The following is an 18,510-nucleotide window of genomic DNA, read 5'->3' as shown; positions in this document are numbered from 1 at the left end:
GCACCACGGTGAGAAATTGAAGAGGATAGGTGTCAGTGCGTGGTAAATCTGTGTCATTATCTGATTCCACATAATTCAAGCCTAATACTAATAACATGCATAAACATGATGAGAATGATCGGGATTGATAGCCAAATGATTGCGAAAGCTAAAATATGGATACTCTTGTACAAAGATTTTGTAGTGAGTCACAGTGCGCCTCTTGAGGACAAACAACGAATTTAAGTTGAGGGTGTTGATGTATCGTGGTTTCACGGTATTTTTAATGCATTTTCCTTAAGTTTAGTGTGTGTCCAAAAGCCTTTTTGTATTGATTTTTCTGTAAGTTTCTCCTTATTTGCAGGAAATCTATCCAAAGATGAACGCGGAAGTTTTTGAGCGAGAAATGCAGAAAAGACCACCTACGGAGCTTGTGTCGGTCAGTCGAGCCTGTGACGGTCCGTAGGTGCATCGTAGTGAAGCTCCTGAAGGAAGATGGGGAAATCTGACTTAGTGTGGGATTACGGAAGTCCACGACAGACCATCATAGCCACGATAGTCCGTCCTGTTGGTTCGTTGCAATGATCAGAGAGTAGTCCAGTACCCAAATTCCAAGAAGTTAAAGTATTATGGAACAGAGACACTGCACGGACCGTCGTGCTTGGAACAGTCCGTCATACCTGTTCATTGAGGGTAATGAAGAAAGCACTAGAAGAATTGGTGAAGTGTGGGACGACGGAGGCTATGACGGCCTATCGTAACCACGACGGTCCGTCAAAAGGGTCCATCGACTCGGACGCATTTTGAAAGATTTTCAGTAATTCGAATCCTTCTTTTATTAGGTTTTTGTTTTTATTATAAATAGTTCGAAAAACCTCATTTTTGATGTTAGACTTTTTGATTTTAGACTTTTTGATGTTAGACTTTTCGATATTAGACTTTTCGATAGTAGACTTTTGGATAATCTTTAGTTCTCTTGTTCAAGTATTGAAGCATTAATTTCAGCATTTGTTACACTTTTTCTGGAATTGATTGTTGGTGCTTTTGTTGATTAATCAAGTGAATTTCTGGATTTTATTCTTTCTCATTAAAGTAAGTGCATGAATTCTTATATTAAATATATGAATAGTGTGATTATGACTATTGGTAACTAAACTCCATAACTAGGGTTGTCTGAACCATGAATGAATAATGAGGTAAAATCTAACTAAAATAGCAATTCTAGAATAGTGTCTTGCATGTATTGATAATTCTTTCGTTTAGAAGTCTTTTTAATGGATGGCCAACGTTAGAACTCGCCATAATGCTACTTGCCGGACAAAGGAGGTAGATAATAGGAAAAGAATTATCAACATAGATTTAATGTACACTGGTACGAGGTAATAACTTAGTCAAATATCGAATACAATACTTAATGTGAGGTAAAGATAAGGGTTAGTATAGCAACACACGTAGCCGGACCAAGGTGCGGAGTGAAATTTTATAGATGCCGGACCAAGGATTTAGAGATACACAACTTATCACTTTACATGCAAGATACTAGGAAAGAATTGTTATAGTTAGAATTATCAAGTAAGGAACCTGTAGGGAACACTTAAGCCCCATTTACTTTTATTAATTGATTAAGCTCCAAGATTTAAATCTGTTAATTGTTTACTTTAATTTAGTTAATTATTTTTATTATTTTAGATATAACCCCCCCCCCCTTTATTGTCTTTTGTTTTCTAGGAAAATAATTGACTAAATAATAGTAATAATAGAATAAAGTTAAGTCTGAACTATTTTCCTCGTGGGAACGATCCCAACCTCATTAGTTGGTTTCTTTACTTGATACGACCGTTTTACTTCTTATTTGAGAAGTAAGTTTGAGCGTATCAAGCCTTCACCAGGATAAGTTTCCATCGATGCCTCCCCATCGACGGGGGCATTGCTGGACTAACGAGGAGTCATTTAAGCTTGTCGATTGACATTGTCAAGGCTGTGTCTCGACAACCTTTGGGTCCTTCTTGAGGGCCTCTTGTGGGGCCCTTGAAAAGTCGTACCCAGATGTTTAAAATGTAAATATACATCTTAACATTTTGAAGACCTTCCATGCAAGTTTAACCCAAAATTACCATATAAAACGCATCCAAACATTCGAGACACACATGAACGTCTCAAAGGCTAACTTTTGAATGTCTTGGACGTTTGACATCCAAACCTCATGAAACTCAAGGAAATGCCTCTAAACATCATTATTAATAATATAAAGACCTCATAAGCTCATGAAACACACATAAGAACATAAAACACATAAGGTCCCTTAGGTGACTAGTCGTCAAACATCTTGGTCGTCCCTTGATGTTTGACTTCCAAATGACTTCAAATAGCCCATGCATACTTTAGAACACTAAATTCGCGTTGATTTTCATATTGACATTCATGTTGACATTCAAGTTTACGTTGACATTCATATTGACGGTGACATTTACATTGATGTTGACGTTCACATTTATGTTGATGTTTACATTGACGTTGACATTGACGTTCACATTGTTGTTGATGTTGATGTTGACGTTTATGTTAACGTTGATGCTAAAGTTGAAGTTGATGTTAACGTTCACATTGACGTTCACGTTGATGTTCACATTCACATTTATGTTCACGTTGACGTCCACATTTATGTTGACATTTTTTTCACGTATACATTCTCACTTAGATGTTCATATTGACATTTATATGAACATTTATGTTCACCTAGATGTTGACATTCACATTCACGTTCACGCTGACATTTACATTGACATTCACAATGACACTTAAATTTACGTTGACGTTGGCATTCATGTTTATATTGACATTGACATTGATGTTCACATTCACGTTGATGTTGACATTGACATTCACACTAACATTGATATTGAAGTTGATATTGACGGTGACGTTTACGTTTATGTTGATGTTGATGTTTATATTGACCTTGACATTGACTTTCACATTGTTGTTAACATTGGCATTGATGTTTATACTAAATTTTATGTTTACGTTGATGCTGGTGTTGACGTTGATGTTAACGTTCATATTGACATTTACATTGTCGTTCGCGTTGACGTTCACGTTGATGTTCATTTTTATGTTGATATTTATGTTTGCATTTACATTGATGTTGACGATTAGGTTTGTGTTTACCAATATATGGTCGACGTAGACGTTGACATTGACATTGACATTAATATTGATGTTGACATTCATATTAACATTGACATTAATGTTGACGTTCATACTGACATTGATATTTATGTTGATGTTAACGTTTACATTGACGTACATATTGACTTTTATATTACGTTCGTGTTCTCGTTCACTTTAACCTTGATGTTGATGTTCACATTGACGTTGATGTTCATTTTTACATTGACATTTACGTTTATGTTTACATTGATATTGATAATCAGGTTTGCGTTTACCAGCACATTGACGTTTACATAGATGTTAACGTTGATGTTGAATTTTACATTGATGTTCATTCTAATATTGACTTTTACGTTGATGCTGACGTTGACTTTAATGTTCATGTTGATGTTCACTTTGATGTTAATGTTCTTGTTGATGTTGACGTTGATGTTGATGTTTAAATGTATATTTACTTTGACGATCACGTTAAAGATGGCGTTGGTGTACATGTGACGTTGATGTTTATGTTGATATTGACGTTGATGTTGATGTTCACATTGATATTGAAGTTGATGTTCATGATCACATAGACATTAACATTGACGTTCACCTTCACGTTGATGTTGATATTCATATTGACGTTGACATTTAGTTTGAAGTTTACACTGACGTTCATGTTGACATTGACGCTCACGTTAATATTCACGCTAAAATTCACATTGACATTCACGTTTACGTTGATGTTTACGTTGACGTGATATTGAGATTCGCATTGTTGTTGATATTGACGTTCAAACTAACATTTACGTTTAAGTTGATGCTGATGTTGACATTGACATTAACATTCACATTGACGTTCACATTAACATTCACGTTCATATTGATTTTCACATTGACGTCAATATTAACATTGACGTGTTCGTTGACGCGTACATTATTGTTTAGACGTTTATATTGACGTTAAAGTTTACATTTATGTTCACGTAGATGTTGACGTTCATATTTACGTTCACACTAACATTTACATTGACGTTCATGCTGACATTAAGTTTACATTCTTTTTTACATTCACGTTTACGTTGATATTGACATTGACGTTTACATTCACGTTAACATTGACGTTGACGTTCACACTAACATTGACGTTTATGTTAACATTTACGTTAACGTTCATGTTAATATTCACATTGATGTTCATGTTTGCAATTACATTGACATTCACGTTCACGTTGATGTTCATATTGACATTGATGTTTACATTGACCTCATGTTTATGTTGAAGTTTATGTTCATGTCGACAATCACATTTTCATTTACCAAAACATTCACATTTATATTGACGTTGACATTGACGTTGATGTTGATATTGAAGTTTTTATTGACACTGACGTTTCTGATAACATTCACATTGACGTTGTCGTGGGAGTTGATGTCAACATTGACGATGATGTTGACGTTCACGTAGACGTTAATGTTAACATTAACAATGACGTTAACATTCATGTTAACCTGCATGTTGATGTTCACATTTATGTTCACGTTGATGTTTACGATGATGTTCACGTTCACATTGATGTTGAAGTTGATGTTCACATTGACATTCCGGTTGACGTTCACATTCACGTTGATGTTCACATTGACGTTGACGTTGACATTAATGTTAATGTTCACATTCACACTGATGTTTATGTTGACGTTTATATTTACGTGCACGTTGATGTTTACATTGATGTTCATGTTGACGTTGACGTTGACATTGACGTTCACATTGTCGCTAATGTTTACATTTATGTTGACGTTCACATGTGCGCTGACGTTTGCATTGACGTTGGTGTTGACGATCACATTGACATTGACATTTATGTTAATGCTGACATTTATGTCTACATTAATGATTAATTAACATTAATGTTTACTTTTACATTGACATTGACCTTCACGTTCACATAGACGTGACGTTGACATTTATGTTGATGTTGTTGTTGTCATTGACTTTCACGTTGATGTTTATATTGACATTCACGTTAACATTCATGTTGACGTTCACGTTCATGTTGACGTTCACGTTCATGTTGACGCTGACATTTACATTTATGTTGACATTCACATTTATGTTGATGTTTACATTGACGTTTATGTTGACGTTCATATTGTTGTTGATGTTGACAATGACTTTCACACTTACGTTGAAATTGATGTTGATGTTGAGGTTGACATTCACATTGACGTTCACGTTGATGTTCACGTTTACGTCCACGTTTACGTTGACATTTTTGTTCACGCATACAGTGTGGTTCTGACATTCACTTTGATGTTCACGTTAAGATTTATGTTCTCCTAAACGTTGATGTTAACATTGAAGTTCACATTCGCATTCACGTTCACACTGACATTTAAGTTTATATTGACGTTGAAATTCACGTTTAAGTTGACATTGACATTGACATTCATGTTGACGTTGACATTCACATTCATACTAACATTGATGTTTACGTTGACATTGACGTTTAACGCTGACCTTTACATTTATGTTGAATTTTAGGTTTACATTGACCTTGATGTTGACGTTCATATTGTTGTTGACGTTGACGTTGATATTCACACTAACGTTAACGTTTAGGTTGATGCTGATGCTAACATTGATTTTAACGTTCACATTGACATTTACATTGACGTTCACATTGACGTTCATTTTTACATTGACGTTTATGTTTGTGTTTACGTTGATGTTGACTATTACGTTCGCGTTTACCAACACATGTTGTTTACATAGACGTTGACATTAACATTGATGTTGACATTCTATTAACGTTGACATTAACATTGACATTTACGTTGATGTTAACATTGACGTTGACGTTCACATTGACGTTCATATTTACGTTCATGTTCATATTAATGTTCATGTTGATATTTACGTTGATGTTAATTTTTACGTTGATATTTACATTTACGTTTACATTGATTTTAACGATCAGGTTAGTGTTTACCATCACGTAGATGTTTATGTGGACGTTGATATTAATATTGAAATTGACATTCACGTTCATGCTGATATAGATCTTTAAGTTGATACTGACATTGACTTTAACTTTCATGTTGATGTTCACTTTGACTTTGATGTTCTTGTTGACGTTAACGTTTATGTTCACATTTACTTTGACGATCACGTTAATGTTGACGGTGTACATGTGACGTTAACATTTACGTTGAAGTTGATGTTGAAGTTGATTTTGATGTTGATATTCTAACATTGACATTGGGTTCACCTTCACGTTGATGTTGACATTCACGTTCACGTTAACATTGACATTCACATTAATGTTCACATTAAAATTCATGTTGACATTCACATTTACTTTGACGTTTATATTAACGTTGACGTTCACATTATTGATGTTGATATTTATATTTAAGTTGATGATACGCTCAAACTTACTTCTCAAATGAGAAGTAAAGCGGTCGCGTCAAGTAAATAACCCAACTAGTGAGGTTGGGATCGTTCCCACGAGGAAAATAGTCTAGACTTAACTTCAACTTGTTATTACTATTGTTCGGTTGATGACTTCCTTAGAAAGTAAAAACATAAAAAGGGGGGTTTGTATTTCCTAATGAGTAAAATAAACTAACGAAATTGAAAGAGACACTTAACAGTTTTGAAAGTTGAATTATAATCAATTAATCAAAGTGACTAGGGTTTACGTGTTCCCCACAGGTTCATAACTTGATAATGCTAACTATAACAATTCTTTCCTAGTATCTTGCATGCAAAGTGATAAGTTATGTATTTCTAAATCCTTGGTCCAGCATCTAGAAAATCTCACTCCGCACCTTGGTCCGGCTACGTGTGTTGCTTTCCTAACCCTTATCTTTACCTCATATTAAGCATCGTATTCGATATTTGACTAAGTTATTACCTCGTACCAATCAATACTAGCCTATTAGATAGTATACACTAAATCTATGTTAATAATTCTTTTCCTATTATCTACCTCCTTGGTCCGGCAAATAGCATTAAGGTGAGTTCTAACGTTGATCATACGTTAAAAAGACTTCTAAGCGAAAGAATTATTAATACATGCAAGACACTATTCTAGAATTGTTATTTTAGCTAGGGTTTATCTCATTATTTGCCTATGGTTCCCACAACCCTAGTTATGGAGTTTAGTTACTCATAGCCATAAACACAATATTCAAATATATTAAATAAGAATTCATGTACTTACTTCAATGAGAAAGAATAAAGTCCGAAAATCCGCTTGATTAATCACCAAAAATCACTTGTAAGAATCTCCCAAAAATCAAACACTAATACACAAAGTCTAATAATATGATGTCTAATCTAGCAGAGTCTAACCTCAACAACGAGGTTTTTCAAACTATTTATAAAAAAATAAAAACCTAATTAAACAAGGATTCTAATTGCTGGAAATCTGCCAAAACGCGGCTGGGTCGATGGACCACGCGACGGACCGTCGTGGTCACAACGAACCGTCGTGGACTCCGTGTCCCATACTTGGTGCAATTTCTTCTGCTGCTTTCTTCATTCCCCTCGACGGCAAGTGTGACGGACTTTCATAGGCACAACGGTCCATCGAGGGTCTTCGTTTCAAAATACTTCAACTCTTGGAATCTGGGTACTGTGATCACTTCTCTGATCTTCACGACGAACCTGCAGGACGGACCGTCACAAGCTTCGTAATCCCACACTTGGTCAGACTTCCCCATCTTCCTTCAGCATCTTCTCTACGTTGCCACCTACGGACCGTCACAGACACGACGGACCATCATAAGCTCCGTAGGTGGTCTCTTCTGCATATTTTTGCTCAAAATCTCCGCATTCAGCTTTGGATAGATTTCCTGCAAAACAAAGAGAAACTTATATCAAAATTAGCACAAAAATGCTTTCGGACACACTTAACTTAAGGAAAAAGTATTAATTATACCGTGAAACCACGGTATATCAGTTAATAAGATGTTGACATTAACGTGAACGTTCACATTGACGTTCATGTTGATGTTCATGTTCACGTTAACGTTTGCGTTAATGTTGACATTTTCGTTCACGTGTACATTCTCGTTTAGACATTCACATTGACGTTCACGTTAACATTTATGTTCAACGTAGACGTGTATGTTTATGTTGACGTTCACGCTAACATTTAAGTTTACATTGATGTTAACATTCACGTTTATGTTGACATTGATGTTGATGTTCACATTTACGTTGATGTTAACGTTCACACTAACATTGACGTTTATGTTAACCTTCACATTGATTTTCACATTGGAGTTCCCATTTACGTTGACATTGATGTTCACGTTCACATTGATATTCACATTAACATTGATGTTCACATTGACGTTCATGTTTACATTGACATTTACGTTCACGTTGATGATCACATTTGTTTGCCAAAATGTTGACGTTTATGTTGACTTTGACATTGACGTTCATGATGACATTAATATTTTTGTTGACACTGATATTGAGGATAACGTTCACGTTGACGTTAATGTTGACAATGACATTGACGTTCATGTTGATATTCACATTTTTGTTCAAGGTGATATTTACGATGATGTTGATGTTCACATTTATGTTGAAGTTGATGTATACATTGACATTCACGTTGACATTGTCGTTGATGTTCATGTTCATATTGATATTCACATTGACGTTCACGTTCACATTAATATTGACGTTCACATTCACATTGATGTTATGTTGACGTTCACATTTATGTCATGTTGATGTTTACGTTAATGTTCATGTTGACGTTGACGTTGACTTTGACATTCACGTTGACGCTAATGTTTATTTGTATGTTGACACTTGATAGTGGCATTGATGTTCACATTGACATTGACATTGACATTCATGCTGACATTTACGTCTATGTTAACGATGATGTTGACATTCACGTTCACTTTGATGTTGACCTTTACATTCACATAGACGTTGATGTTGACATTTAAGTTGATGTTGTCATTGACATTGACTTTCATATTGATGTTCACATTGATATTCCCGTTGGCATTCACGTTGACGTTGACGTTTAAGTTGATGCTGACGTTTACGTTTATGTTGACGTTCACATTTATGTTGATATTTACATTGCATTGACGTTGATGTTCACATTGTTGTTGACGTTGACGTTGACGTTCACAGTGACATTTACGTTTACGTTGATGCTAATGTTGATTTTGACGTTAATGTTCACATTGACGTTCACGTTCACATTAATGTTCATTTTGACGTCCACGTTTACTTTGACATTTTTGTTCACGTATACATTCTCGTTTAGACATTCACATTGAGGTTCACATTAAATTTTATGTTAACCTAGACGTTGACGTTGACGCTGACGTTTATATTTACGTTCATGCTAAAATTTACGTTGACGTTCACGCTGACATTTAAGTTTACGTTGACATTGACATTCATGTTTAAGTTGAAATTTATGTTTATGTTCACATTTACTTTGACGATCACATTAACGTTGACGTTGGTATACACGTGACGTTTACGTTGATATTAACATTGAAGTTGATGTTCACGTCGAAGTTGATGTTGACATTCACAATCACAAGGACATTGACATAGACGTTGACATTGGAGTTCACCTTCACAGTTATGTTGACATTCACGTTCTTGTTAAAGTTCACCATTGATGGTAACGTTAACATTGACATTCAATTTAACGTTCACGTTAAAATTTACGTTGACATTCACATTTACGTTGATGTTTACATTAACATTGACGTTGACGTTCACATAGTTGTTGACATTGACGTTCACACTGATATTTACATTTAAGTTGATGTTGATGTTGATGTTGATATTAATGTTAACGTTCACATTGACGTACACGTTGATGTTCACATTGACGTCCGCAATAACATTAACGTTTTCATTCATGTGTATGTTCTCGTTTAGACGTTCACATTGTTCATGTTAACATTTATGTTCACCTAGACATTGACGTTTATATTCACATTCACGCAGATGTGTACATTGACGTTCACGTTGACATTAAGTTTACATTGATGTTTACATTCACTTTTACGTTGATGTTCACATTTACGTTGATATTAACGTTGATGTTCACACTAACGTTGACATTTATGTTAACTTTCACGTTGATGTTCACGTAGAAGTTCATGTTGATGTTACATTGATGCTCACGTTGACATTGATTTTTACATTAACGTTCATGTTGACATTGATTTTTACGTTGACGTTCATGATTACGTTGACGTTTACATTCACGTTGACGATCACATTTGTTTACCAAAACATTGACATTTATGTTGAGATTGACGTTGATGTTGACATTGATATTTTTGTTGACGCTGACGTTGGCGACAACGTTCATTTTGACGTCGATGTGGACGTTGACGTTAACATTGACGATGATGTTTATGAATCATTGATGTTCACATTTATGTTTATGTTGATGTTTACAATGATGTTGACGTTCACATTAATGTTGAAGTTGATGTTCACATTGACATTCATGTTGACATTGCCGTTGACGTTCACATTCACGTTGATGTTCACATTGACATTAATGTTGATGTTCATGTTCACATTGATATTTATGTTGATGTTCCCATTTACGTTCACATTGATATTTATGTTAATGTTCACGTTGACATTGATGTTCACGTTGACGTTCACATTGACTCTAATGTTTATATTTATGTTGACATTCACGTTTACGCTGACGTTGGCATTGACGTTCACATTGACATTCATGTTTACGTTCACGCTGATATTTACATCTATGTTAACGATGACGTTGACATAACGTTCACTTTGATCTTGACATTGACGTTGACCATCACATTCACATAAACGTTGACGTTGACATTGTCGTTGACATTGACTTTCATTTTGGTGTTCACATTTATGTTCCTGTTGACATTCACATTGACGTTGATGTTTACATTAACGTTGGCATTTACGTTTATATTGAAGTTCACATTTACGTTAATGTTTACATTGACGTTAACGTGGACGTTCACATTGTTGTTGACGTTGATGTTGACGTTTAAACTGAAATTTAGGTTTACATTGATGCTGATGTTGGCGTTGACGTTAACATTCAGATTGTCGTTTACATTGACGTTCACATTCACGTTGATGTTCACATTGACGTCCACGTTCACGTTGACATTTTTGTTCATGTATACATTCTCGTTTGGACATTCACATTGATGTTCACATTATCGTTTATGTTCACCTAGACGTTGACGTTGACTTTCACATTCACGTTCATGTTGACGCTAAGTTAATGTTCACACTAACATTTAAGTTTACGTTGACATTGGCATTCACGTTTAAGTTGACATTGACGTTGACGTTCACATTCACGTTGACGTTGATATTGACGCTGAAGTTTACGGTTATGTTGATGTTCAGGTTTACGTTGATGCTTATATTGACCTTGACCTTGACGTTCACATTGTTGTTAACATTGATGTTGACGTTCTTACTGAAGTTTACATCTACGTTGATGCTGATGTTGACGTTGACGTTAATGTTCACATTGACATTTATATTAACGTTCACATTGATATTCATTTTTACGTTGACGTTTATGTTTGCATTTACGTTCATGTTGACGATTACATTTGCATTTATCAACACATTGTCATTTACGTGAACGTTGACGTTGATGTTGACATTCATATTAATGTTGACATCAACATTGACGTTACTGACGATGTCGTTTATATTAACATTAACGTTCACATCGATGTTCACATTGACGTTCATATTTACGTTCATGTTCACATTCACGTTCACGTTGATATTGATGTTCACGTGGACGTTGATGTTCATTTTTATATTGACATTTACATTAGCGTTTACATTAATGTTGACGATCAGGTTCGTGTTTACATACACGTTGATGTTTACGTGGATGTTGACGTTTATGTTGACATTGACATTGATGTTCATACTGATATAGACGTTTATGTTGATGCTAATGTTGATTATAACTTTCACATTGATGTTGACTTGTATGTTGACATTTACTTTGACAATCACGTTAACATTGACGCTGGAGTACACGTGATGTTCACGTTTACGTTGACATTAACGTTGAAATTGATGTTCATGTTGACGTTGTGTTGATGTTCATGATCACATAGACATTGACATTGACGTTCACCTTCATGTTGATGTTGACATTAATTTTGACATTCACGTTCACGTTGAAGTTCACATTAACGTTCATTGACATTCACATTAACGTTCACGTTAAAGTTCACGTCGACATTCACATTTAAGTTGATATTGACATTTACGTTGACGTTGACGTTCACATTGTTGTTGATGTTGACGTTCACACTGACGTTTACGTTTTAGTTGATGATGATGTTGACATTCACATTAACGTTCACATTGACATTCATGTTGATGTTTACGTTGACGTTCGCGTTAACATTGACGTTTTCGTTCATGTGTATGTTCTCGTTTAGACGTTCACATTGACATTCACGTTAACATGTATGTTCACGTAGACGTTGACGTTTACGTTGACGTTTACGTTGACGTTCACGCTTACATTTACGTTTACATTGATGTTGACATTCACGTTTACAGTGACACTGACGTTGACGTTCACATTGATGTTCACGCTAACGTCGACGTTTACATTAACGTTCGCGTTGATTTTCACATTGACATTCACGTTTATGTTGACATTGATTGTCACGTTCATATTGACGTTCACGTTAACGTTCCTGTTTTTGTTGACGTTTACATTCACGTTGACGATCATGTTTGGATTTACCAAAACATTGACATTTATGTTGACGTTGACATTTTTTTTTTGGTGCTGGCGAGTGATTACATTATCCATTATTATGCTACTAATAAATAGTCCAAAGGCATAGATTTGCAATAAATTTTTTAAAAAATATTATATATACTTATAAACAATATTTCAGTATATGCACCAGCAATGGATCCTACTAAATCAAATGTATTCAAATATCATATTTGCTCAAAAACACTTCCATTTACTAAAATATTGAAGACACTAAATGAAAGTTGCTCAATCCAAAACTACTACGGTTTTTTACATGCTTCCTAATTGGCCTTTGAAAAATTGATCTTTTAAATTAATAGAAGATAAATTTATTTCCATGAGTTAGTATCAAACTTAATTAAAAGATTTTTTTTAAAAAAAAAAATATGCAGGGTGGAGTAGGAAGAAAATGAAAAAAAAAATTGGTATACGGAATAGAGGGGGCAGGTTAAAAATTTTACGGGTTACATTCAACTTACCCCCCACCCCAACCACTCTGCCCAATGACCATCTCTATATACCATCCACCATTCAACTTGGATCACCTGCATTTTCCTACACATCCGAAATGAAGAAAATAAATTAGAAAGAAATCGTGCGCAATAAATTCTAGTAGAATAACATCTTGGACATAAAAACTAATAGCGTCTCTTGTAAATACTTCTAGCCATGAGCTATTAATGCTATAGCATATGTGCTTGGTCTATTACATGTGGCTATATATTATTGAAATCAAAAGCACATTTCATGGCACTTCAACTTTCACTGTGACCATTTAAACACTTTGAACTTGATAGTTGAGGCCAAGTTAATGTATCTATTCACATGTATTATGCCATTAAATATTACAACTATATAGAGAATGACAACACCTAAATCATCCTTTCAAAACATTCACCATTTTCTTCTTGCTTTTCAGAAATTAATAGAAAAGCATTTCAAAATAGTTCCAACATATTTAATGGTAATTTTCTCATTCTATGATTTCCATATAAAAGTGATGTTCTGTTTCCATCTTAAAACAGTTTGAGAGTACTTGTCTAATTTTACATCATAGAGAAAAGAACATAAAAACATAAATAAAACTGATGAGAAATGCAGAACATTGATATAATTCAAGGTTCTATGTCAATTCACGATTCTGAATCAGCACTAGTTGCCAAATCAATTGCGCACAAGTTTAGATTCATTCAAAGATATAATAGGATAAAAGAGTGGCTCCATTATCCATAAAGTTTCAAACTGTGCGCCAACGGCCCTCAGGGATTTCTCAGTTGTAAGAGAAAAAGATAAAACAGTTGAGATTCTTTGTGATAACAAAAGAGAAATATGTTGTCTTACAACTTCGAAACCACCGAATAAATACCCAACGAAACTTCAAGATAATAAAGTAAATCCAGTAAATACTCATTCTCATGCAACAAAATGCCAGAGACTTGATGTTCTAGAAAGATTTACAAGTAGGTAGATGATATGTTCTTAATTTCCACTCAGCCAAAAAGTTCTCTTCCATGAAAAGCATACCATATCTGGTGGAACAAGTCTGTAACGGGTCTCTTAAGGCTCTGCTATTATGTTACAGTTCTTATTATTTGTGACAAATTGTCTATCGAAGAAAACAGCTAATTAAATAGCTATTGTTAGTGCAAGTATAAGTGTCTTCAATATCAGTACTTGAGACCTCAATTATTTCTGGGATATAAAGAGAAGCTCTATAACAGTGCAGAAAAACTAAAAACAGTTTAAGAACAACTACGACTGGTTAGTGCTATGAGATAACCTTCCTCTAGTACTCCACTGATTATCTATAGACAACTTTATTTTTTTAGTTTTAAGTCGATAGTTGCTTATTCGTTACTAATCAAAGAGGCAATTACCATGCGTTCAGATAAAATGTACTGTTGTTATCTTAATAGGTGTCAAATGAAGAGCCAATAACACTCTTGCAGCCTCTTTCATATTGAAAATCTCAGCATTTAACCTTCTTGCGAATATGAAATATGAAAACACTTTTAAAAGTAAGAGATACCGCTAGAAAGGGTTGCTTCGTCATCAAGATTCTAGCTTTTTCGCTCACCAAAACCAGGAGCTTTAAGTTCAGCAACCTCTAGGGCACCTCTAAGCTCAAGGACAACAAGTGTTTCCAGAGCTTGTAACTCAATTCGTCGGCTTGAAATTCGATAACCATTTCCGACATCATCTTCCAGGATATTGACACGATCTCTTGCATTTTTGTCTTTTTATCAACTAGTAGTAACTGCATTAAAACTACCTAACATCAGCAATAGGTACACTATGCATTCAAAGAGACATAAGAACATCTTAAGCTTTGCAAACTAAAACTAGAAAGAAGACAACCTTACAGTTCTCATAATACTCAACAACCAATTTCTCACTATCAGAAACAAAGTAAGGAGAGGTATAACGGATAACCACGGTCAAATTACATTCCTTGAACCACACGGAGATTGTTTTCAACACTTCTCCCCTCTTCTAGTGTCACAACACCTTTCCTTTCAACCGTGTTCATGGCTTCAACAATCATACTCCTTACTCCATAATTGTTCCTATTACTTGCTGGCTGCTGCAATCACATTTGCTAGTTCACAGTCTTCCACCTGAAAAACACACTTGGTCGATTTCTCGATCTTATTTTAGAGTTCATATGCTTACAATCTTTCTGTACATGTCATCTACCAAAAATTAACAAATTGATGCACAACTCATTGCCTAACAACACAAAAATAAAACATTCATAACACCTGATTTGGTCTAGTGATCAAGACAGGGATTTGCACCAGCTGCTTACAGTCTTAGATGGTTAAAAAAAACAATCTAGTAAATCAACATGTTCATAATTTTCAGCAATATAGTTTAGTACCAATGTTTTCTATTGGATCTTCTACTTTTTGGAGCGTACCTGCAGTATTCACCAGGATATGTTGGTTTTAATTTTGTATACTAATTATATGATGATCTTTGTTTAGGGAAATTGAGTTTTTGACTTCAGAGGGGAGATTCTCGAGAATGCAAATCGATTCCTTATGAACTAAAGTTTAACTAACTAGCTCTAGTACTCTCAAAATTTCATTTGCTTCTAATAGTTGAACATGTATCTCGTCTCTAGGGATAGTTTATGTAAACTTCTAGGACAAACTAACGCATAGTTCTCGAATTCTACTATAACAAAAAATTGTTTATGACGGGTTAATGATTTTGAAGCTGTGGTTTTTCAGTTGACAGGGTGAGCCCTAAATGTATATTTAGCTCCTTTCAAAAATCATTTTTCGGACACATCCCTACCCGGAAAAATTTTGCCTCTTGGTGCTTGGTGTGGAGAATAATTGCCTCAGGCAGGAGGTAGATATCGTGGGCTGTGAAAAATCATTATCCTCTATGATTGTTATCATAACCTGGAAAGTACCCAAGATGACCAACCTGAGGTCCCCATCGCGGGGGAGGACCTCCGCCACATGGGCAAAATGGTCGCTGACCATAACTCAAAGAGAAGAATTGATGACCTTACAGGCTATCACCATTATGAAAGAAAGACAACTTGAGAAGTTAGCCACGCAGTTGCAAACATAAACGAAAAATCTAAAGAATAAAAATAAGACAAACTCAGGCATAGCTGTCAGGAAATGAAGCAAATGAAACTTGGGAAGCTTGAACTGTAGCAGGGAAACAACTAAAAGAAAACATTCATACACAGATCAAACTTGCATTGAGTTATAATAGAACAGATTAAAGAAATAAGATAGCAAAGGTTTTGATGGAAATGAAAGAATAAAAGTAACATTAGCAATCTATGATGCGTTATGAAAAAAATCAAAGGCAACTGTTTATACAGAACAGTGTTACCTAAAACACCAAAATAAAAAGATGAATCACCCATAAATCTAGGAACAAAACACAAAAGGAACTACATTAATGTTCCCTAACACTATTTCAGATATACTAAAACAAACCATACTCTAAATTTTAGTACATAACATATCAAGCATCTTTAAAAATCACATCCACATAGTATCCAAGATACAGAACTATCAATCTCCAGTCTGGAGTAGAAGAACCTCTTTTCTTGCATTCACTTACTAATACCGTGATAGTCATCCTACTTCCAAAACCACGCAAGTCAAAAAGCCAACTATTGAATTCTCCAATGTTAGATAATAAGATAACACATTTCATCAAGGATATAGTATGCTTAATAAAGATGATTTAACGAGCATTCTGCAACATAAGGTCTTGCACAGAGCATAGGGTATTGAGAGAATGCTCTTTTAATATAAAGGCTACTACTATAATCATTTATGTGTTCAAGTCGCGAAAGCAATTTTAGCAACTATTAACATATGCAACATAGAGGGTTAATGGTTATCAAGAATGAAAAATAGTTGTCTATGGCTACACATGTTGAGATGTAAAATACAAAATCCAATTCAGCATTTTGAAAGCCAACCAATTCGAAATTGGCACCTTTTGAAAAGTATAAATCATGGTAACTGACATCCCAACATAACATTCTCTTTAATTGTACTCAATTGAACTTGTCACGCAAACTTTATATAGGGTCAGACTCCAAAGTGTTCTACTGAACCTGCAACCTATTGTTGGGTCCACTACTAACTATTTTTAGAGTTAATCTATTTCTATAACTGAGCTAATGGCAAAGAAATTTTCTTCCCTTCTTAATTAATTTACACCAAAGGCTTCTTAGTTTTTATTACATTTTTCAATAATAGTCCATACTGTCTGGAGTTCCTTTGTTGTTTATTCTTTACTTTGTCCATCCAGACACATGAATGAAAACTGAATATGGTAGCATGATCTCAAGATGCTTACAAGTCAATATCTGACCACAAAAATCAAAAGTTAATATAGATGTAACCATGTTTACACAACTGCTCGGCTACAAAAACTCATACTCACTTTTTATATGACACTCAATTGTCTTATCAACGACCACAAAATTTAAGATAGTAATTTAAATTATATAATAAGGCAGTTATTCTGGGAGAAATATTAAAATGATGGAATACCTGTAAGAGACGCTAACACTCACAAAGAAGATAAAGCAGACACACGATTCATGTGTTGGTATCTATCCTCCATGGTCTAAGAATTTAAAAAGAATCAAATAACCAAACAAATAAAATTTCAGTTAAAAATGTAAAAGCATCATAAAATTTACCAAAGCATCAAACCAAACCTCATGAACAATCCTTGTTGGGTTATGCTTCAAATGCACAGAGAATACACGCTTGTTGCAATGCTGTCCAACAGGACCTGAAGCCTTGAGAGTACTCATTTAACACTGCATCATCAACTCCTCATACGATATCAACAAGTACTCTCTTCCATCAGGACCTGTATATCTAGGTCACAGATTTACGTTACCTAGTATAGGTAAAAGACCATCGTCATTGCTAACATCACCCCTAATCAGAAAGAGTTTTTGTTTGCTCAGGTTTTCCAGTTGATCATAGATATAGCCATTCCGCTATTGGACTCTGCATAGTGCAGACTACATATACCTATAACTAATTTC

At 34.7% G+C, this 18,510-nt stretch overlaps 3 protein-coding genes and 1 long non-coding RNA gene across 4 annotated transcripts; 3 read left to right on the top strand and 1 right to left on the bottom strand.

Annotated features, from left to right (window-relative positions):
* Positions 1 to 3,593: 3,593 nt before the first annotated feature.
* On the top strand, positions 3,594 to 5,752 carry LOC138347527 (uncharacterized). Its single transcript, XM_069295822.1, has 4 exons — positions 3,594 to 3,633; positions 4,415 to 4,937; positions 5,083 to 5,425; positions 5,675 to 5,752. The coding sequence occupies exons 1-4, from the start codon at positions 3,594 to 3,596 to the stop codon at positions 5,750 to 5,752; spliced, it is 984 nt and encodes a 327-aa protein (XP_069151923.1).
* Positions 5,753 to 10,379: 4,627 nt separating this feature from the next.
* On the top strand, positions 10,380 to 12,280 carry LOC138347526 (uncharacterized). Its single transcript, XM_069295821.1, has 3 exons — positions 10,380 to 10,553; positions 11,206 to 11,325; positions 11,561 to 12,280. Exons 1-3 carry the CDS (start codon positions 10,380 to 10,382, stop codon positions 12,278 to 12,280), a joined length of 1,014 nt encoding a protein of 337 aa, XP_069151922.1.
* A 373-nt stretch (positions 12,281 to 12,653) lies between these two features.
* LOC138347525 (uncharacterized) lies at positions 12,654 to 13,031 on the top strand. Its single transcript, XM_069295820.1, has one exon. It carries the CDS (start codon positions 12,654 to 12,656, stop codon positions 13,029 to 13,031), a length of 378 nt encoding a protein of 125 aa, XP_069151921.1.
* A 334-nt stretch (positions 13,032 to 13,365) lies between these two features.
* On the bottom strand, positions 13,366 to 16,020 carry LOC138347213 (uncharacterized). Its single transcript, XR_011219971.1, has 3 exons — positions 15,318 to 16,020; positions 15,037 to 15,216; positions 13,366 to 13,514 (listed from the first exon to the last, which is right to left on the bottom strand). It is a non-coding gene; the product is annotated as an uncharacterized lncRNA (long non-coding RNA).
* Positions 16,021 to 18,510: the final 2,490 nt, after the last annotated feature.

The sequence above is a fragment of the Solanum lycopersicum genome, chromosome 3 (genome assembly GCF_036512215.1).
Source record: "Solanum lycopersicum chromosome 3, SLM_r2.1".
NCBI classification, from domain to species: domain Eukaryota; kingdom Viridiplantae; phylum Streptophyta; class Magnoliopsida; order Solanales; family Solanaceae; genus Solanum; species Solanum lycopersicum.
The sequence above is the reverse complement of the archived record's forward strand: the minus strand, read 5'-3'. Positions and strand labels throughout refer to the sequence as shown.